The 22,775-nt window shown below is 36.6% G+C and overlaps 2 protein-coding genes across 7 annotated transcripts; both read right to left on the bottom strand.

Annotated features, from left to right (window-relative positions):
- Positions 1-9,780: 9,780 nt before the first annotated feature.
- LOC110706586 lies at positions 9,781-14,052 on the bottom strand. 5 transcript variants are annotated; one of them, XM_021884518.1, is made up of 5 exons: positions 13,088-14,052; positions 12,417-12,591; positions 11,655-11,914; positions 10,602-10,622; positions 9,781-10,510 (listed from the first exon to the last, which is right to left on the bottom strand). In XM_021884518.1, the coding sequence occupies exons 2-5, from the start codon at positions 12,586-12,588 to the stop codon at positions 10,238-10,240; spliced, it is 726 nt and encodes a 241-aa protein (XP_021740210.1). In that variant the 5' UTR covers positions 12,589-12,591; positions 13,088-14,052; the 3' UTR covers positions 9,781-10,237. The 5 variants fall into 5 exon arrangements, with proteins under 5 accessions (XP_021740210.1, XP_021740208.1, XP_021740209.1 ...); XM_021884516.1 differs by having other exon boundaries at positions 10,602-10,778; positions 13,088-13,598; XM_021884517.1 differs by having other exon boundaries at positions 10,602-10,778; positions 12,509-12,591; positions 13,088-13,581.
- A 1,138-nt stretch (positions 14,053-15,190) lies between these two features.
- LOC110706585 (F-box/FBD/LRR-repeat protein At5g56420-like) lies at positions 15,191-17,976 on the bottom strand. Of its 2 annotated transcripts, none has more exons than XM_021884515.1 (4): positions 17,663-17,976; positions 16,207-17,118; positions 15,820-15,993; positions 15,191-15,732 (listed from the first exon to the last, which is right to left on the bottom strand). In XM_021884515.1, exons 2-4 carry the CDS (start codon positions 17,104-17,106, stop codon positions 15,469-15,471), a joined length of 1,338 nt encoding a protein of 445 aa, XP_021740207.1. In that variant the 5' UTR covers positions 17,107-17,118; positions 17,663-17,976; the 3' UTR covers positions 15,191-15,468. The 2 variants fall into 2 exon arrangements, with proteins under 2 accessions (XP_021740207.1, XP_021740206.1); XM_021884514.1 differs by having other exon boundaries at positions 17,769-17,975.
- Between the last annotated feature and the right edge of the window lie 4,799 nt (positions 17,977-22,775).

The following is a 22,775-nucleotide window of genomic DNA, read 5'->3' as shown; positions in this document are numbered from 1 at the left end:
CCTTGGCGTCTGCCTCAAGAGTGGGCCAAAAGTAATGTCGTCTGGCTCTGACGGCTAGGGACTTGCCGCCTATATGAGAGGCGCAGAATCTCGAGTGTAAGTCTTCGAGAACTTCCTTCCCCTTTTCTGGGGTGACACACTTCAACAAGGGTTTAAGAAATCCTGCTTTGAAGAGTTCTCCATTTTTCAACTCGAAGCTTGCGGCTCGCTTTTTCAGGACGGCTGCTTCCTGTGGTGAATCAGGGAGCGTGCCGTCTGAAAGGTAAGCCCGGATGGCATCCATCCAAGTGGAGCCTCGGTCTAAGGTTCCAATGGGCTCTTCATGTATGCTTCTTTTTTCAAGAACTTCCCAAAAAACCGACCGAGGAGTATCACAGCAGGCGGATGAAGCTAATTTGGACAAGGCATCCGCCTGGTTGTTATCTGACATGGGCACTTGATTCAGACGGAATTCCTCAAGTGCCCCTGTCTCTTCCTTGACTGCCTGAAGATATTTGATCATAGCCGGATGAGTTGCCTCATATGTTCCCTCATACTGGCTAACGACCAACTGTGAATCAGAATAGGCGTCAATCTTCATTGCCCCTGCCGCCTTACACATGCGGATTCTAGCTAGCAGGGCTTCATATTCTGCCTCATTATTTGAGGCTTGAAACTTAAACCGCAGTGCATATTCAAATTTGTCCCCCTCTGGGGACTCATATATAATTCTTGCACCACAGCCGTTCTTTGTTGAGCTTCCGTCTACATACACTTTCCAAACCTGGTCAAGATTTTCCGGTTGCACTGGTCGGGTCATTTCGATAATGAAGTCGGCAAACATCTGACCTTTCACTGTTTTCCTAGGTTCAAAAGTGATTTCAAGACTTTGCATTTCAATAGCCCATTTCAACATTCTTCCGGATGACTCCAGGGTAGACATTGGCCGCTTGAGGGGCTGGTCGGTATAGATTACCACCGGATGAGCCAGGAAGTATGGCTTCAATTTCTTGAAAGCCATATACAGGGCAAGGCCAAATTTTTCTACCATGGGGTACCGGAGCTCAGCATTTTTTAAGACATGGCTAATGAAATAGACCGGAAGCTGAACACCGTCTCTCTTAGCAAGGAGAACGACACTGAGGGCATGATCTGAGACAGCTAAGTACATGTATAACACCTCCCTAGGCAATGGACTAACAAGTCTTGGCAAAGAGTGGAGGTGTTCTTTCAGCCGTTAAAAGGTCGCCTCAGCCTCATCCCCCCATTCAAATCTGGTTTTCTTCCTGATTGCTTGGAAGAAGTAAAGGCATTTGTCACCTAACCGGCTGAGGAATCTCCCCAGAGCGGCCAGGCAACCGGTTAGTCTCTGTGCTTCCTTGACAGTGCGGGGTGACTTCATGTCAATCACCGCCTGTATCTTCTCAGGGTTCGCCTCTATCCCCCTTTGATCAATCAGGAATCCGAGAAACTTCCCAGACTCAACACCAAAGACGCATTTCTTAGGATTTAACATGACCTTATGCCGCCTGAGTGTGGTGAAGGTTTCTCGGAGATCAGCAAGGTGATCCGTCTGCTGTTTGGATTTGACTATCATGTCATCAATGTATGCCTCTACATTCCTCCCAATTTGATTAACAAAGACAGTGTTAATCATCCGTTGAAATGTAGCCAGCGTATTTTTCAAGCCAAACGACATCACTATGTAACAGAATAGCCCCTGATCAGTGACGAAGGCCGTCTTTTCTTGATCTTACTTCCACAGGGGTATCTGATGGAAGCCGGAGTAGGCATCTATGAAACTCATCAAGGCGTGACCGGCTGTAGAGTCGACTAGACTGTCGATCTTTGGAAGCGGATAACTATCCTTTGGACACGCCTTGTTGAGATCTGTGTAATCAACACACATGCGCCAGGTCCCATTCGGTTTCTTAACAAGGACCACATTTGCTACCTAGTCGGGAAAGTTACAAGGCCGAATGAACCTGGCGTCTAGCAGCCTTTTGACTTCGGCAGCTGCCGCCTGACTTCTTTCCTTGCCGTGGTTTCTTTTCTTTTGCCGGATGAGCTTCTTTTTGGGGTCCACGGCGAGTTTGTGGACAGCGAGATCCGGGCTGACGCCTGGCATCTCTTCCACTTCAAAGGCAAAGATGTCTTTGAATTCCTTCAGCAGAAGGTGCAAGTTTGCACCCAAAGTAGCATGAGCAACCGTCCCAACCTTAACAGTACGTTCTGGACGGCTGTTATCCAGAACGAGATCAATGCTTTCTCCAGCCGGTTGGGAACGGAGCTCATCTGACCGCTCACCGGTCGGTGATTGCTATTTTTTCTCCTTCTTCACCTCCACCAGCAGAGGTGTCTTTCTTTTCTTCCCGGCTGCTGGTGGGGCGGGTGCTGGATCGGCATCCTTGACATTGTCAAGGTCTATTGGTTCCTGGACACTTGGGGTTACAGTGTCCCTAACGGCTGAGAGGTAGCACTCTCGAGCCGTCTTCTGATCCCCATTCAGGGAACCAACAGTGCCATCATCCTTCTCATACTTGATGAGCATGAGAGATTGGATGATTACTGTCTTGGCTACGTTGAGGGTTGGCCGACCTAAAATAATGTTGTAGGCGGTCAGCTCCTCAACGACCAAGAATCTAACGACAAAATATCGTCCCTGGCCTTTCTCCCCCAGCCGGATGGGTAAATCAATTCTTCCGGCTGGGTAGACCATCCCACCCCCAAAACCAACTAGGGGGTGGGTGACCGGATGCATGCTGCTGATATTGTATTTCAGTTTCTGCAAGCACCGGAGACTGATGATGTCTGATGAGCTTCCGGTGTCAATAAGGATTCGTCCAACAAGTTGGTTGGCAACCTTACATTCAATGACCACCGGGTCATCATGCGGGCGGCGGACGCTGCCCCTGTCCTTCTTAGTGATTAAGACATCTGGGAAGGAGGAGCTAGCTTCTTCCTGCTCATCATCATCTTTGTCCATCTTTCGAAGATGGCTCTTGGTGCCCCTGATGGTAGGGCCACCACATGAAAACCCGCCTGCTATAGTGTAGACTGGCTCCTTGTCGGTATCCGAACTACTAGCAGGTTGGGGGGTAGTCTTGGAGGACTGACCCTTGTTTTTCTTTTTTGCCCCGGCTGGGGACTTGGAAATATAGGACTTCAGCATCCCCTTGTCATCCAGACGGTCCAACGTCCGCTGTAGGCTGAAGCAGTCGTTGGTGTCATGGCCAACTTCCTCATGATATTGGCAAAATTTATTTTTGTTCCTGGATTGAACGGAACTTTTCATTGGATTCGGCTTCTCAAGGGACAGCCGGTCCTTTATCTCCATGAGGATGGAGTTGCAGTCCTTGTTAAACTCGTACTTTGGGACGTACGGTTTAAATTCTTTCTTCTTCTTCTAGGACGGCTGGTCAGAGTCACTAACCGCCCAGACCTCTTTTCTCTTCTTGCTCTCTTCTTTCTTTTTTGCCGGCTGAGCAGGCCGGTTGTCTGTCTGCTTGTCAGACTTCTTAGAGTCCGACTGGCTACCAGGCGAGCAGAGGTCGGTCGCTTGAATGTAGCTTTCCGCCTCCCTCAGGGCCGCATGTAGGGTGAAAGCCCCTTTTCTGACTAGGTCGAACTTAAAGGTTGACCCGTCTCTCAAACCTTTAAAAAAGTCTGTAAAAGCTACCTCATCAGACAGTCCCTGAATCTGAATTCTGATCAGGTTGAACCGCCTGACATATGAGCGCATCCCTTCTCTCTCTCCCTGCTTAACAGTGCTCAAATCAAGGCTTGTTTTCTTAGCAGGGATGTACATTGAGAAGTTGGAAGCAAACAGGAAGGCAAGCTTCCTGAAGCTGTCTATGGACCCGGCTGGCAGGTTGCCAAACCATTGTTGGGCAATTCCCTTCAATGTAGCCGGGAAGCATCGACACCAAGTGGCATCATCCAACCCCTGCAGATACATGAGGTTGGTGTAAGCCATGAGGTGGTCTTCCGGATTGGTGGTACCATCATAGGTACCAACCAACACATTCTTAACATTGGCCGGCTGAGCCGCCTCGGTTATCTCCCGAGTGAACGCATAAGGTTGTTCACCCAGGCCCAGCAGACGAAGCTGCCAGTCCAATGGCTGGACATTTGGATACGCCGCCTGACCCCCAAAGAAGGTCGGCTGCATGAAGTGAGGAGGATACTGCCTGTAAGCCTGAGTAGGCACATACGGAACGGCTCCAATCATATGAGGGCTAGAATGGACGGTATTACCGCCTGTCTGGCTCTCATGCAAGGAGGGTGCACTCCCTGCAGAGATGTTGTTGAAGCTGTCTAGAAAGTTCGACGTTGAAGCCGACTCAGACAGTGATTGGTTTCTCTTCCGGTTAATAATCTCCCGGGCATCAAGAGTTGATTTTTTACTTCTCATCAGCTGCTGAGGCCGGCGAGTGTTATTGGTGTTCCCTCCAGGAAGGAGAATTTTTGACCAATCAATGGTCCCGGCTGCCTTCTCCTTTGGATGGGGAGTGGGCTGCCGGTTTCTGACTGACTTCCCCTTCTCTAGAGGAGTCTTCTTCGCCGACTGACCTTTACTTGGGCCAGCCCTGCTTTTGGTGATCCAGGTGCCGTTTGGGTAACCCCGTCCGGCTGCCCAGGAGGTCTGCTTGGACCCGGCTGGGAAGCACCCCGCTCCAGAGTGTCTCTGGGCCGGATGCGTTTAGTTCTGAGAGAGCCGTCTCCGGCTGTAAAAGTTTCGACTTGAGGATCTTCATCCTCATGGTCTGTAAAAACTTCTGGGTCTTCACCCAGACGGTTAGGGGGTGGTACAGACTCTTGAACCATCTTTGAGGTACTCTCCCCACAGACGGCGCCAAATGTTTTGGGTGTTTTTGTCCCTTGGAAGAGTTACAACACGAAGCCTGATCCGCAGTGAGCTGTACCTGCAAAACAAACGGAGACACCGGTTGGGTGGTGCTCCGCCTCCAACGCACAAGTCAGTAACTTGAAACGGAATAGAGAGAACGGAAATTTAGGTGGTTATCTGCTCGGATTCCAAGCTTAGGTCTTTCTCTGATGTAAGAGAATAAGGGTGTAATTAATGATTCAATGTGTCCCCCAAAGTGGGGAAATATCTCCCTATTTATAGGGTCGTTGGAAAATGCGCCCCTACCTAGGTCACTTGACCTAGATTTTAGTGGGCTGCGCCGTTTTACGGCGCGCTTAGGAATCTGGGCCTTTGAAGGCCGCCATTTTGGAAACATATCTGAGGGCGCCAAGTGTCAAGAGGATGTTGAGCCACATGGGCCATCCTAAGCTCGACACGTGGCGACCTCTCATTGGTCCACGTGTCTAGGGTAAAAATACCCTAAACACACTCGTTCATCTGTTCCGATTACCTTCCTCGTTGCTAGGTCCTGTATAACACAAAGTTTATTAGTAAATTGCATTACACAATTTGATTCATCACATAATTGAGTCGCCGAAATTAAATTGCAATTCAATTGCGGTACATAAAGGACATTCTCAATAATCAAGCCCCCTTGCAATAGAACCGATCCAATTTTGGAAGCATTGGCATAATTCCCATCCGGCAATCCCATCGGATAATGGCTCACATTCGTCACATTTCTCAAAAGAGATAGATCACAAGTCACATGATTTGAGGCACCAGTGTCAATAATCCAACCCAAATCGTGCTTACCGGGAAGCTTGGGCTGAATAGAGTTTAAATAATCAAGAAGTTGTTGTATTTGAGCCGACGTGACCCCTACAAGAGCAGCCCCATCTACGGTGGTGACAGCCGAATCCCTAGCCATCACGCAACTGCACAATATTCTTCTAATTAAAAAAAAAAAAAAAAAAAAAAAAAAAAAAAAAAAAAAACTCACAATGCTACACACGATTCTTCACGCAAGAAAGATAATAAAATAGAAGTTGTGAACCCTCACAAATTCTCAAACAAATACGTGGAACTCAAATTCCCACAAATGTAAATTGTATACCCACTAACTTAATCACAACTCCCAATAATTATAAGTGTGAACTATAAAAAATTTGCACCCAAATATATGATCCCACAAGCAAATGAATGCCGCAAATAATCGTCACAATAGTTCCGATCCAAAAAAAAAAAAATTATCTCACACTCTCACGATTTCACGAAATTATGTAAATTACGTGTAATCAAGTTGTTAAGAAAAAAAATTGGATCAAACCTAAGCTCTTGATACCATGACAAAGTGTAATGAATAATTCTCTGTGCAATTCTCATTCATCACAATGGCCACATACAATATATTTATCAGTTAGGTATACTTGGAGGGCAAGACCAAAATAACCTAAAATAACTCACAATATTCTCTAGAATATATTCTATCAATATTCACAATTATCTTATTTCCTAAAATATATCCCAATAATGTTGAATATTTTGAGTTTCCATTAGTTTCACTCTCATAAACACTAGCTGAATTAAGTTTTGAAGAGGGTTTCTCGAAACAACCCCCAAGGGCAGTGACGTGCAGGTACCTTGTACAAGAATTGAGATAGTTGGTGATGATAGTGTTGTGATAATTGGGTTCATAATATTGTGATTACTAGATGAAAACCCGTGCGATGCACGGTTTATCATATATAAATCTCAAGAAAAGCTAAATATTTTTCGTATTTGATTTATTTTACTATTTAATAATTTTAGAAAAGAAAAACACATAATAATTTAATTAAAGTTTATTTGTTTTTGTTAGTTATATGAAACTTGAATTTAAAAATATGAATAAATTGCAAATATGATATCTTTCAAAAAAAAAAAAAAAAAAATTGTAAGTATGATATTTTATCGGTTACATATTAGGATAAAATTTTTAATGTGAAAATATTTTTTTTTTTACATATTTAAATCCTAAATCATTATTGGTTGCTTTTTAAAAATAGAAATATTTTTTAAAAAATAATAATAAGTAAAACATGTTTACAATTTATCTTCTAAGCTATTTCTTCATTCACACCCATATCACTTCCATCAAATAAAACTGGATAAACAAAACATGTTAGCAAAAATAAAATTTTCAAATCAAATCTACCCATATCACTTCCATCAAATAAAACTGGATAAACAAAACATGTTAGCAAATATAAATTTTTCAAATCAAATCTACCCATATCACTTCCATCAAATAAAACTGGATAAACAAAACATGTTAGCAAAAATAAAAATTTCAAAATCAAATCTATGGATTGAAAATTTTTAATCGTCCCCAATTGCCGCTTCTTATTTGTAACGATTGAAATATATTAATGGAGTAAACTTTTCTTTCAATTAATTTTTAACGAAATTGTACAAAGTTGGCTTTAGGCATGAATGTAATCAGCCTGTAATTAAAAATAAAATTAAGTTAATTTAATAACTTGATTAAGCTACCTAAATCACAAAAAATTGTTTTAATCATAAATTAATTAATAAAAACTAAAAAGGTTTATAAAAAATTTAATAAATGTAGACGATTTATAAATATATAATACATCCTTGTACTTTTATTTTTCAATCATTTTTGCTTGAATTTAATTCTCTGATTAAATTAAATCTACATGTAAAAACAAAATTTAGTAAATAAGATATAAACATATAATCATTAAACAGTCCAAATAAACACAATGTAAGCAATAATCACAAATATACATTGAAACATGAATTTTTAAAATTAAACTAAGAATTACGCAGCCACTGATGACCTAAAACTGACACAAAATTTGCTTGATTTGGTTTTGTATTGATATAAAATTTTATTCGGGTTGTAGGATGTGTCAATTTATACTGGTAGATATCAAAAATTTTAATTTCATTATTATTAAGGAATAATTTTTATTTCTTATCATAAACACTATCAAGATTATCTTAAGATTATAAATCCTACATCTAAAGATGATTTTTTTTATTTTAAAAATGATAATCTTTAGTTTTTAAATAAATTAAATGCTTATGAATCACTATTCGTTGTTACCTACATGACAAAATCTTTAAATCTCATTTGTCACTTTTGTTTAGGTGGCAAGTGCATTTTTTAATTCTAAAATAAAATAGAAATCTAATTTTTAATTGGTAAAAAATATACCCTTGCTTATGTGGCGCGCCAAATGCTCTCCAAAAATGCTTACTTTATTTATATATACTAGTTATAAGCCCGTGCGATGCACGATTCAAGTAGATCTTTTTAATTAATTTAAGACTTTTTTATATGAAGATCATTCATCGGATACTGGAATAAAATTTCTAATATCATAAGATAATTTTTTTAAAATTTTAACACTAAAGTTATCTTTCGTAGGTTTATTTATTTTACGTGGCGCTTGAATTTAAAATTCCAAACCTTATTATTTAATTTTTCTTAATAAAAAATAAACGACATATCATTTTATTTATTGATTAAAATAAGTCCTTTGCAAATCATTTTTAATATCTAATCTAATATATATATATAAAGGGGAGTTTTTCCCCGAGTTTTTAGAGAGCCACGTAGGATTTATTTTTCATAGGGTGCCATGTAAGATTATGAATTTAAGTTGTAGCCAATTAAATAAGAGATTATTAATTTATTTTACAATTAAATAATTCAAATGTCACGTTAGCAAAATTGATGAATGAAATTTTAAAGTTTAGGGTTCATTTGGCATTGTTGTGGTTTTCTGTTTTTTGGTTTTTTATTCTCTAAAAGTATATGATATGAGTCCCATAATGAATCAAAAAATTTATAAACTTATTAAAATTATGATAATTATGAAAACTGACAACAGAAAAGTGAAAACTCCTTTTTCTTGTTTTCTGTTTTTGGTTTTCAAAAAAACAGGAAACTGAAAACCAAAACTGATGCCAAACAAGCCCTTAAATTAATTAAATACAAAATATTATCTTTTAAGATTAGAAATTTTATCTAATATTTTAAAGCTAATATAATACGTAGTAACAAAATCACATAAATATGAAAAATATTTTTTTAAAAAAATACTAACAAACCGTGCATCGCACGGGCTTCATCTAGTTTTTATAATATTTGCTAGGGAGAGATATTTACGATCAAAGATTTCATCCATATATGTAAAAATGATAATTATTAGTTTTTTAAATAATTTACATTTTAATTGTTCACTATTCGTTATTTTTACCTAGGTGACAAAATTTTTAAATCTTATTCGTCACTTTTTCTTAGGTGGTGAGTGAATTTTTTAATTCTAAAATAAATTATTAATCTAAAATTTCATTGGTCAAAATAATACCTTTTCTTATGTGGCGCGTCAAATGCTCCCGAAAAATGCCTACTTTATTTATATATATTAGATTAGATTATTATTATTATTATTATTATTATTTATTGACAAGATTGTGATTAATATTATTACGAGATAATTAATTGTTGTATAGCTAGCTAGGCTTTCACTATTGTGTATTAAGTTAACTATTGTTTAAATTTTTGTAAGATCTAGCGTTTGAAAATGTTAACACGAGTATGTTTTTTAACTCACAGATTGTATTTCTTCAGATGAAGTTTTTTTTATTAAGGCTATTGTTAATCAAATCTACGATGTATTTAGTTTTAAAGTGTGTACTTATGTTGGAATTCTTGATTTTTTAGGAATTATATGTAATTACCGTTTGGCTAAATTTTATTAATGAAAATCCCTTTTCTTCTTGTAAAAAAAACAAGAGTTCTATACTATTGTATAATGAAAACCTTGTAAAATAATGAATAAAATATTAGGGAGTATGTCGTTATCTAAGGAAATGTGAGTTCATTCCCATATATAAATTTACATTTCCTTGGATAATGAAGTAATATTTTCTATTATCCTACATGTATGTATTGTACATTATTATTTCCTTCAAGAAAAGCAGATTAACAATGTAATTTGAACCAATAATGCAACAACTAACTTCAAACCGAGTACAAATTTAAAAACCAAAAGCAAAGAAAATACAATAGAATTACATATATATATATTAACCTTGTGATTTGTGAATCCAGCCTTAAAACATCAGAGCGGTTAATACCATCAACACTAACAGGTTGAGTTTACTTAAAGATTCCTCTGTCAAAGCAAATGTACAGCAGCCATACGAACAAGTGTTAAATCCCACCACCATTATCATCACTGCTAGTCTCGCCAAACAACCTCATTAGGGCTGCTTCTTCTGCAATCAACTAAATAAACACCGTCTTTAACAATCGTATGAATGCCAAACTAAAGACTGAGGTGCAAAAATGCACGCATGCAGCTGCTACTAGTATATTTCTGACCCATAGATTACCCTTGCATTGGCTGATGCTCTTGGAAAGCTACATAATCGCTTCACAAACTTAAGCTCCTCAATTGCTACCAATTCATAAGTACTGGGTAAAATTACCATCTTTTCCAAGGTGACACAGCTTTTAAGCAAACATTCAGCTAGTCGAAGCTGACTCTGACAAGCTACCCTGTAGCCACGTATGGTGACAGTTTTGAGTAGAGGAAGCACACAAGGGGAAGACATCGAGAGCTCTTCAGAGAGCATACCCTGTACATCATTGGGTGAAAGGACTAACTATTACATGAAAGTTAGGACAATAATAGATTTCATGTAAACAAGAAGGACAAAATAAACCTACCAAGGCTTGCTTCATGTTTTCCTGTGAATTTGAGAACACTATGAGTTTTTCCAAGTGAGGTGAACTTCTCAAGACTCTAAAAATACCTATGAGCTGATATTCATTAAGCTGTGACAACTCAATATGTAAACAATTCCATCTGGTTTGTGGAATATTTACCTCTTCGAAGATTGATTGCTGAATGAGAATGACAGGTAGGTCATCAATAATCTAATTTTTTACTTTCTCATGAAGTTTCTCCAATAATTGTATGATAAATTAAATAACAAGCACCAGAATGTGATCAGAATAAACCACCATAGTCGTGTTAACTACCAAAACGAAAATAAATAAAAAGGAAAATCCTTGACTTGTGCAAGGAATCGATAATTCGATATTTAGGGGAAGGGTATGTTAGTCATAGTCTATTAGTAGTAACTTGGGAATAAGCTAGAGGTTTGTTAGGAGGGATTTTCTACAAAAAGGTCTCATTAAAAGAAAAGAGGACATGTTGAATATTGTATGGTTTGTCATTGGGAGAGAGTGAGCCTCTCGAAAGCTCATACTTAGGAGAGAATCCACCTTTCGAAAGTGAAATCATCATTTGATTTACTGAAATTCTCATGTTATTAATATAATTATCATTTTCTTCTTAATTTCTGCCATTTTTAGTACTATAAGCCATGCCAGTTCCTAGCAACTTGATCTTTAAACTCCATATTGGATTTTAGAATTAACCATTGCAAGTTAACTAATTATCTAAGCCCATGAATATTGCTCTGTGATTTGAATTCATCTGAGATATACAAGATTAAAATTGACTTAATATCAGTGCTGTAAATCTGTGGTTAATAAGTAGTTGAAGGCAAGTTTTGTAAAATGCCATTAAAGATTGACTTAGTACACAAAACTCAATTATTTGAGAGACAATGAACATAATTCAATTTTAATCAACTAACATCAAGACAACACCCTACATGACTACAATATTGAAATTTTTTTGCCAAAATGAGATTAAACAGTATAAAATATCAACCAAAAGTGTAATGCTCTGATGGAAACAGGGAAACTCACCTGAAAAGCATCCTCTGAAAATTTGACAACCTCAACTTTACAAATCTTGTTCAAAATATAATCATACTCGTCTATAGATTGGAGATGAACTTCATGAACAGATGGAATATTAACCCCTCGAAGATATGATGACTCCTCTCTACAACTGAGATGAATATTTAGAATTTTCAAGTTGGGGCAATCAATCTCAAATAAGCCAAAGGAACTAATATCTAACTTTTCAATGTTTCGAGCAGTAAATCGCACTTCATTCACCTCATCTACATACAACATAACCAACTCTTGTAAAGAAGGGCATCCAGATATTATTTTCTCAAACATCTTATTACACATCATAATAGAGGAAAGTGATAATTTTCTTAGCGATACCAATTTGGACTCTACTTAGCAACTCAATTCTACAGTTATGAAGTTTCAGCTCAACAAGAAACTGACTTGTGAAAACACAGCGAGGCAAAATATAAACATCATAAGTATCCGTTTCAAACTGAACTTGTAATTCCTTGACTTCTCTACCTATGGCAAATCTTATCCATAACTTTATATCTGTGACTAATGATTCATCACACACATATATATCGTAAAAATGAAGCAGGAAACTATTGATGGGGATCCCTTTGTGAAGCATTAGCACATTGCGCACGAAACTAGTAAAACAAGGGATTTGCTCCTTGGGAACTATTGCACTACTAGGCCAATTTTCTGCTTTAAAAACTTCAGAGTCTTTAATATCAAGGGAGGATACCAAAGTCCAAAGATTACCAAATCTGCGAATCGACATGGTTCTAACAGCATCTAAAATGGGCAGAAATGAAAGAATGTGCACCAGAATATCATCAGGCAATTCACTCAACCTGTCTCTTGCATCATTTCTCATAGAAGTTTTATTCTCATTTGAAGTAGATTCCATGTCTTTTTGAGCCATTGAGGCCATAATCTATCAGAGAAACAAAATTGAAAGGTTTAATTCATAGAGTAATATTAAGCAAGCATAAAATTAGCGGTATAATTGAACTGAACAACAAAATAAGAACTTAAGAAGCTTAATTCAGACAGTACATACATTAAACATAAATTTAGGCCAAAATTAGTGGTATAATTGAATAGAATTACAAAATTGAAAAGCTTAATTATGAGGGTGTATAAATCAAACCTAGAATTAAGTTAAAATTAGTGATATAATTGAATAGCACGAGTATAACAAAATTAAAAACCTTTTTTTTAAGAACTTCTCATAATTAATCTGAATTTATAATATCTGCAAGAAATCAAAATAATTCGAACATAGCAAAGGCTTATCGGCACAATTGTTTAGGATAACATAATTGAAAAGCTAAATTCAGACAAATTTACATGAAAACTATAATTAAGTCAAAATTAGGGAACAAATTGAAAAGAATATCTAATTTGAGAATGGTGAAAAGAAAACATACCAGATTAAAAGAGAAGGATTCGACGGCAAACCGGCAAACTTTATAACTTGAAATTCTTCATAAAAAAAAAAAAAAAAAAAAAAAAAAAAAAAAAAAAAAAAACAAGGATTTCAGTAGAGCAGGAGCAAGGAAAGGAGTGACAAATATATATATTAAATTAGAGCTGTAAAAAATTGACCCGACCCGAGAACCCGACCTGAACCGATAATGATCTGAACCTGACCTGTACCCGAACAATAGGGTGAAACTAGTGACCTGTAACCTGACCTGAACCAACCTGATGTTGACCGACAACTGATTTGATTCAATATTTTATGACCTGAATCCAAACCCGCACCCGAACCGATAGTAACCGTCAACCGATTTAATTCGACCCGACAACAATCCGAACCCGAACTAGTACCTGACCCTATTAGAACCTGAAAACGTTTATAACCCAACACAACATGTAATCGAAGCGAGTCATGGATGGTTTAATAAATTTTACATACCTTTTATTCTTTATTACTTCATATATATAGGTGTAATAAAATCTTGATAATGGTTGAACAAATTATGCAAAGTGTAATTAAATAAATTAACTTGACCACATTGATCGAATTTATTCGAATTGAACTTGAACCAAAACCAAGAATGATCCAACTTTAAGATTATCCAACCAAATAATTATCTGACCCAACCTTAATTATCCCGAACCCGAATGTACCATCTATTAACCCGATCAAACCCGACTCAATACTACTTGAAGTTGAACCCGTTATGAATTTGACTCGAATCGGACCTGACCTACACCCGAAAGGATGAACGACCCGGAATAACTTAAACCGAAATTGACCCGACCGAAACCTGAACCTGATCTTAGGCTAGATTGACCCGACACAACCTGATCTTGATTTGACCCGAGACCTGATTTGACCCGACTTGAACCCGACTTGAATACCTGAATTTACAGCTCTATATTAAATTACTGAATTTGCCCCATTTGACTTCATTTCTATAATATTACTACGGATTAAAAAACTTACTACGTAATATTAATAAGATATAAAATGAGACGAATCTAACTAGGTCTCATATGACTACATTATCTCTGGTTGATTAATGAGAACATATGGTCAAAGATTTTAAAGTTTGACACATTTATTTGCAATGGGTTATCCGCTCATGATTATCACCCAAATTACAAATTAAGTGGATATAATAAAAATACTATGTAAATAGTTTCGCACTTGCTGATCTTAAGGCCTATTCACATTTACTTAAGTTCAGTTCAGTTTAGTTCAGCTCCAATCAGTTCAGTTCAGTTCAGTTCCGTTCCATTCAGTTCCTAATTTCCTTTTCTCATAAAATATTCATTTCAGTTCAGTTTAGCTCTAATCAGTTCAGTTCAATTCCAATCAGTTTAGTTCAACTCAGTAAATGTGAACAGACCCTTAGTCTTGAAATGTCGAGTGTATAAGTATTTTTGTTGATTTATTTACAATTTTATCTAATAAATGGGGCAATCTCGTGACCAGACAAATTTGAATAAAACAAGGGCTTGCGGCAACTGAACAGAATAACAAAATTGAAAAGCATAGTATAGAGAATTTTCACATTATAGCCCATTTATAGGGAAGAACTTGTAAAGAATAATATCAAAATTGAGAATGGAGAAATGAAAATTAACCTATTTAAAAGAGAAGGGATTTGAAGGCAAAGAACAGTAGAAATTCTTCAGAAAGACATGATATTTGGATTTGTTGCAATAACCAAGTGAAGGATTACAAGCGAGTTACAGTTGGTTGAAGTAGAACACTAGAACAGGAGAGAAAGGAGCGACAAATGAATATTGGATCACTAATTTTTATAAACAAAAATCTGATTAGATTATTTTCGGATTAGTGGATCCACCATTGAATTTGATGTAGTACGTAGTGCTATAAATCATCATAATTAAGTTTATTGCCTTACAATAAGTCCACCATTTTTGTACAACCCAAAGCTGTAAACTACATCATAGGATATTAGGATCACTGCTCTGATCCCTGAAGGTATGTACCATCAATGTGTTATGAGTATTACTAAAGCGAAATATATAGAAACTCACACACAAATGTAATAGATTATGCATAAAGTAGAGGAGATCTATCAAAAGACTTCGTAATTCACCTCATTGAAAGTATGTATCAGCTATACATATATATAATGTGTAATACAATCTTACACATAATTCATCAGATGTCTCAAATCCAACCACCATTATCTAGCCACACAAAGCACTTCCGTACAGCCGCATTGTCCCAGCCTCCATCTTTGATATGAATGCCAAAATAAAGACTGAGGTGCAAAGGTACAGCTGTTACTAGTATAATTCTGAGTATTCTGACCGACAGATTACCCTAGCATTGGCTGAGGCCCCTTGGAAAGCTTAATAATTGTTTCACAAACTTAAGCTCCTCAACTGCGACCAATTCATATGTACTGGGTGATATTACCATCCTTTCCAAGTTGACACAACTTTTAAGCAAAAATTCTGCTAGTCGAAGCAGACCCTGACACGGTACCTTGAGCCCACAAATGGTGACACTGATAGTTTTGAGTTGTGGCAACACACAAGGGGAAGAGAGCTCTTCGGAGAGCATGTGGTGGTCACGTGCCTCACCCTGAGCATCATTGGATAAAAAGACTATTACATGAAAGTCAGGCCAATAATAGATTTTAAGTAAACATGAAGCACAAAATACACCTACCAAATCTCGACACAAGTTCTGCCATGAATATGAGCATACTATTAGTTCTTCTAAGTGAGGTGAACTTCTCAAGACTCTACAAATACCTATGAGCTGATCTTCATTAAGCCGTAACTTGAAATGTAAACGCTTCCATCTAGTTTGTGGCATATCTAACTCCTTGAAATTTGATTGCTGTATAAGAGGTAAGTCATAAGAAAATTCAACTTTCTACTTTCTCATACAAATTCTCCAATGATTGATTATTGTAAGATAATTTTAGTACACCAATATATGATCAAACATTCAACAAGCACCTCAATCATATTAATCATTAAAAAGAAAAAGAAAAAACAAAACAGATGAATCACCGAAACAGGAACCAAAAACGGTATCACTCAAACTCACCGAAAAAGCTCCAGCAGAAACTTTAACCACCTCAGCTTTACAAATCTTGTCTACAATCTTATCAAAGTGCCAACAAGATTGGATATGAACCTCGCGAACAGATGAAATGTTAACTTCTTGAAGACTTGGCTCTGTGCTAAAGCTGAGATAAATATTCAGAATTTTCAAGTTGGGACAATCAAGCACTCTTACATCACAGGAACCAAGATCTAACTTTTTAATGTTCGGAGCAGTAAATTGTAGCTCCTCCAATTCATCTACATACATCAGAACCAACTCTTGTAAACAAGGGCATCCGAATATGACTTTCTTGAACATTTCATTACTCACCTTAACATAGTTAAGTGATAATTTTCTTAGTGATCCCATTTGGACTCTACTTAGCCCTTCAATGTCACAGCGAACAAGTTTCAGCTTAACAAGAAAAGGACTTTTGAAGACACAGCGAGGCAAAATGTAATCATTAGAATCATAATCAAATTGAATATTCAATTCCTTGACTTGTCTTTTGATTGCAAAACTTACCCATGATTTGATTTCCTTATCATCATCACCCACATCTATATCGTAGAAATGAAGCAGGAATTTATTAACAGGGAACCTTTTGTGAAGCTTTAGCACATTGCGCACAAATCTACCAAAGCGAAGACCTTGCTCATCAGACTCTATTGCACCATTAGGCCAATTTTCGGGTTTTAAAAATTCAGAGTCTCTAAAATTAAGGGAGGATACCAAAGTCCAAAGATTACCAAATCTTCGGATCAATACGGTTCTAACAGCATCTAAAATTGGCAGAAATGAAAGAATGTGCACCAATATATCATCAGGTAATTCACTTAATCTGTCTCTTGCATTGTTTTTCATCATAGAAGCTTTTTTATCATTTGAAGTTGATCCCATGTTTTTTTGAGCCTGTCAAAATTAGTTGTATGATTGAACACAATAACAGAATTGAAAAGCTTAATTAAGAAAGTATTTACATCAAACAATAAACTAATAAGTCAAAAGTAGTGGTATAATTGAATGTATCAAGAACATGAAAAGCTTAATTCGAAAGCATCGAACATACAATTAGGTCAAAATTAGTGGTATGATTGAATAGAATAAAAAAAAATTAAAACGCTTAATTAATAGAGTTTTTACATCAAACAATAAATTAAGTCAAAATCAGTGGTATAATAATTGATAGTATTTCGTATAACAAAATTTTGTAACTGAATTTGTATGAACTAATCATACATTCATACGTAGTAGCTAAATTGAAATTATATTGTCAGAAATAAGTTATAATATTCGAACAAAATAAGGATTTAGCGGTACAACTGAACAGAATAAGATAATTGAAAAGCATAATACAGAGATTTTTTACATCGGAAAAGAATTAGGTCAAAATTGGGGAAGAATTTGTAAAGAATAATATCAAAATTGAGAATGGAATATAGAAAAATTAAAATACCTAATTTAAAAGAGAAGGGAATTGAGGGCAAGATTTAGCAGTAGAAATTATTCAGAAAGGCATGAAATTTGGATATGTTGCAAAATTAACCAAGTGAAGGAATTACAGGCGAATTGGTTGAAGCGGATCACTTGTATAGTTTTCTCCACCCTTCTATGCTCCATTTGACTATTTTAAGTTTTAGTTCGTCCTTGACTTTGTTCTAGACCGCCTACAATGGCCCGTTTATTAAGCGATCATGGGTCGTGTAACAAAATTGTCAATTTCTAAAGAAGTTAACTGAGAGGGAACCTAAATCTAATCCGACCCAAACTCAACCCAATTTGTCCCATTTATTGTTTTTTTTAAAAAAATTATAATTGATATTATCTCATCGGGATAGTTAGGGCCTCTTCTGATTTATTGAACTAAGTTGAAGTGAATATTTTATGAGAGAAGGAAATTAAAAACTGAACTGAACTAGTTAAAGAGAACAAGCCCTTATTTAGTGCAACCTAAAATATAATCAAACTCGAACTTGACCCATGTGCACAGTGGTGCACGTGCATCACCAGCCAAAAAAAAAAAATGGTTATTTATATATAACCAATCTCTCTCTTTGATATTGTTACTTGTTGGAAATGGTAATGCAAACGGATTCTCGCGCCCGATCGGGCGATGGTTCGCCTGACCGGGCGGAGTTGGCTAAGGAAAATAGGAGGGCTCTCGCGCCCGATCAGGCGGCTTTCGCTCGACCGGACGACGGAGTTGAGTTTTGACGAGCCTGATCGAGCGACTCTCGCCCGATTGCTCACCCGAGGTGGGTTTTCTAGATCGCCCGATCGGGCGCGACGCCAGGTCTGGAAAACTTCATCTTGCCCCCGATCGGGCCCGCCTTTTTCCTTGGTCGGTTTATTTTATTTGTCTCCTAATTTCAGGACACATATAAATATGAGCATTGCCTTTCATGTTTTCATCATTCATATTAAAAACCTAAAATACGAACCTACCCTTTGAGATCTGAACAGTTCTTGAGCAATTCCACTCTTCGGGTTCGGGTGCACGAATTATGAAGAGAGTTGCGTTAAACTTGGGGGGCGTGCGTCACTAGGAAACTTGTACCGGTGGTGGCGTATTTCGCTTTTAAGGCAGTGGATTATTGTTCCACGGCGCGACTGTGAGTAAAAGATTTTCAATCAAGTATTTTTCCTTTCATCTTCTCTATTTTGTTATTGGAATCAACAGGTATATTACCAACATTACTAAGCAATATCAAAGAGATAGGTTATCTATAATAACCGGTGCCGTCTTTGATTGTTTATTAATAACCGGTCTTAAGTTATCGCCTTTTTAATAATTTTACTTATTTTTTTTTCTTCTATTTATATATTTATATGCGTGCAACCAATTTTTAATTTTTTTCCCCTGAAACTTCTCAATAAAGTGAAAAAATAAATCATAAAGTTAATGTAATAGATTAATGGTACCATATGCTTGTAATATGTTACTTGTATTACTTTCGGCTTTTAAAATGTTTTTTTTAACATGTAACTATGTAAGATGGAACTTTACTTACTATTTGGTTGTAGTATAGATTTTTATGGCCTATCTTTAAATTGAAATTGATTTGGCTATAATATATATAATTTTGGGATTTAAATTAATTATGAACTAGATTCGGGAAAAAAAAAAATTGCTTACTCAATTTTTTGTAAAACTCAATTTGTTAAAAATTGATATAATATGTAAAATTCAGTAATTTACAATAATTTTTTTTTTGAGTTAGTTTATTTATTTATCCTCATTCCTCGATATTTATTTATTTCTTGCATATGGTTAGTTAGCTTTGGCACATGTGTCAGTTACAAAGCACTTCTGAATTTCAACCCAGATAACAATATTTCTTAAATGAATGAGTATAAATCATAAGTAACAATGTTTAATAACATCCGATTTACACTAAATTAGTGTAAATCGGCTCTCTAAACATAAACAATTTTGTTTCGATCTTGATTCACACGTGCCAAGCTTCATTGCCTACAAATAAAAACCAATATTTTCTCTCTCTCTCTCTTTCTCATTCATTCAGAAAGTTCTTTCTCTCTCTTCTTTCTTCCTCAATTGGCAATTCTATCTCCATTCAACCTGGTTTATGTTTCTTCAACAACGATTATCTCTCTTCTCTTTCACTTATGAAGTTGTTATTTGCAAATTTAAGTTTGTTTACTTAATTTTATGAGATTTTTGTTTGTTTTAGTTGTTTTGATTCTTCGATTTTTAGGTTTTTTTATTTTGTTTTTGTTCTTTGTTTTTTATTTGATTCTACAATGGTGAAGAAGAAGAGTACAAAGAAGTCGTCAGAAGATGAAGGTGTGTTTTATTAATTTTTTTATGATTTTTTCAAAATGTTGATTATGTTAATGCAATTGAAAAAAGGCTGCAATTGCAAAGAAAAAGAAGAAAAAGAAAGATGCTGAGGAAAGAAGAAACGTTGCAAAGGAAGCAGAAGAAGAAAAAAAGGGTAACTTTTATGCATGAAAAGGGTACCTTCCATGGGTAAAAGGGTAACTTTTATGTATAAAAAGGGTACCTTTTGTGGGTAGAAAAGGTAACTTTTATGCACGAAAAGGGTAACTTTTGTGGGTAAAAAGGGTAACTTTTATAGATAAAAGGGTAACTTTTATACATAAAAAGGGGTAACTTTTGTGGGTAAAAAGGGTAACTTTTATAGATAAAAAGGGTAACTTTTGTGGGTAAAAAGGGTAACTTTTGTGGGTAGAAAAGGTAACTTTTATGCACGAAAAGGTTAACTTTTGTGGGTAAAAAGGGTAACTTTTATAGATAAAAGGTAACTTTTATACATAAAAAGGGTAACTTTTGTGGGTAAAAAGGGTAACTTTTATAGATAAAAAGGGTAACTTTTATAGATAAAAAGGGTAACTTTTGTGGGTAAAAAGGGTAATTTTTATACATAAAAATGAAAATTTGATTTTAAAATGGAAAAAAATACCTGATTTTTCGACTGATACTTCACTCGTTCTCTAAATCCAAAGTTATGAAGGCTCGGAAATTTGATCTGAATATCAATTAGAAACCTAAATCAGAAAAATTTGAGAGCGAAATATCACAATTTAAGAATGTAGCACAAAAAAAAAAAGAACAATTTAAAAATGTTAGGGTTCGAAATTTGATAAAACGAAAAAAATCAATTGCAGACTGAGAAATATAGATCAAAGGAAGCAAAACTCTACGAGAGATCATCCTAACAACAACCTTATTGTAATTTGAGGTTGAATGTGGTCGTAAATTTGGCAGTTTGTTGGAAGAGAGAGAGGAGAGAGAATAATACAGAGTATTGGGGATAATGAATTTATTAGTGGCAAGCGTGTGAGAATTGCTGATGTACAATAAATTACTGTACACCCGGGGCACACAAAAGGTTTTGAATCATAAGTCTGCAAATGTTAGTGTCTAGTTCTACTTCGTAATGTATAAATTTGGTAAAAAAATCAAACATAATGATGATCCAATCAGAGCACCATCAAATAAGTATCAAAGAAAATTGCCAAAAATAAAATAAAAAAGAATAGTTTCATCTATCCACTGTCTAGCTATATATCCACTGTTATCTTTATTTCTAATTACATATTACTCCGTATGATAGGAAGTCCTGCACCAGAAGATGCAACTCTGTTGTGAATTCTGAAATTCTGCGAAAGGCAATTGAAGCGTGAGATTTCTGGAAAGAAAGATTTCTTACAAAAGCAAAAGTATGAATGAACAAAGCAAATAAGAGAACCTTGAATTTGGCTGGAAACCCCAGCTTCTGAATAATTCGAACATACTGTAAGAGAGAATAACACATGAGATACAGTAATCGAACATCAAGAAAATGAAATAGTCAAGTAGCACGAAAATGGAACAACTTTTTTTTTTTTTTTTTTTTTTGAAGCAAAAATGGAACAACCTTGTTTCAAACAAAAATAAAATAGAACAACCTCTCATCTGCACAACAGAACAATGACTACTTACCTTAAGAGCAGCTAGTTTGGAGTCCTTCTCGCTCTTAGCTCCAGTGCAAATCTAGATTGGCAGATAATCATCAGTGAACGAACACACATTGAATAAAAAAAACACTCAAAGACGACCCTTTTACAAAATTTCTAATAATCAATGTTTGGGTCCAATTTATCTAATTGGGCCTAGTCATTAAATGATTCAATGCTCCAAGGTCAAGACCCAAGCCTCCAATCAAGCCAAGTCAACTATGTGTCAATTGGTCCAAATTGTCATGGTCAGCCCATGACTCAATCCGGCCCAGTCATTCTCCTCCTTTTGTCATGCCAAGGTATAAAAGCCTTCAATTCATTCATTCATGATATACACACAAAAGCCTCAAGCACTAAATCTCTTGCATAGCTTTCTCTCTAAATACACTGTTTGACTTCGGCATCGAGGGGTCTTCCTCGGATCCACCCCCGAGGCCAGTTTACGTGTGTTTTGCTGTGCAGGAAACCTTCGGCCCAACATCTATTGGACCGGACAAGTCTTCATCCACTTCACTGGACCTTCGGCAAGGTCCCATTGTTTTCATCCGAAACAATTTGGCGCCGTCTGTGGGGAAGACTTTCAAAAAATCTTTAAGCCAATCAAAATCATCTTGCAATCATCTTAGTAGCAATGGCTAAGAACCGCAAGAACAAAAGTCTACGTCAAGGAGTAGGCGAAAGGCCTAAAACTCATACACCATCACCTTCGCCGAACAGGAACTCTTCGAAGGGTGCCAGTTCGGGGGGAGGATCATACCGGGAGGATTCCCTTTCTCCCGTAATTCACAATTCTCACCATAGACCGAGTCCCCCTCGGTCTAACAAAAGTCGGTCCGATCATAGGACTCATTCAGTGCCAGAAAGCCAACCTTTGACCATCCGCTCTCACTCTCACGCTCAGCCAAGGACCCCTTTGACGGGGCCCAGCTCGGAAGAAGTGGCGAGAGCGCTGGCGATGCTCATGGAGGCAATAAGGGCACAAAATATGCCTCCACCTCGTGATCGAACTCCTCCGCATACCAGGCATCAGCGGAGGAAGCTAGACCATGATGGGGGGAAGCCTCCCTCTTTACGGGAGCCGGAAG

Source organism: Chenopodium quinoa, unplaced genomic scaffold (assembly GCF_001683475.1).
Source record: "Chenopodium quinoa cultivar QQ74 unplaced genomic scaffold, ASM168347v1, whole genome shotgun sequence".
Taxonomy (NCBI): Eukaryota; Viridiplantae; Streptophyta; class Magnoliopsida; order Caryophyllales; family Amaranthaceae; genus Chenopodium; species Chenopodium quinoa.
The sequence above is the reverse complement of the archived record's forward strand: the minus strand, read 5'-3'. Positions and strand labels throughout refer to the sequence as shown.

Coding starts and splice junctions, on each gene's coding strand:
- LOC110706585 (XM_021884515.1), bottom strand. CDS start 17,106: ATGGGATCAACTTCAAATGATAAAAAAGCTTCTATGATGAAAAACAAT. Junction 15,994..16,206: donor TTTCTGCTGGAGCTTTTTCG/GTGAGTTTGAGT, acceptor CCTCTTATACAG/CAATCAAATTTCAAGGAGTT. Junction 15,733..15,819: donor AGAACTTGTGTCGAGATTTG/GTAGGTGTATTT, acceptor AATGATGCTCAG/GGTGAGGCACGTGACCACCA.
- LOC110706586 (XM_021884516.1), bottom strand. CDS start 12,588: ATGGCCTCAATGGCTCAAAAAGACATGGAATCTACTTCAAATGAGAAT. Junction 10,779..11,654: donor TTTCAGAGGATGCTTTTCAG/GTGAGTTTCCCT, acceptor ATTCTCATTCAG/CAATCAATCTTCGAAGAGGT. Junction 10,511..10,601: donor AAAACATGAAGCAAGCCTTG/GTAGGTTTATTT, acceptor AATGATGTACAG/GGTATGCTCTCTGAAGAGCT.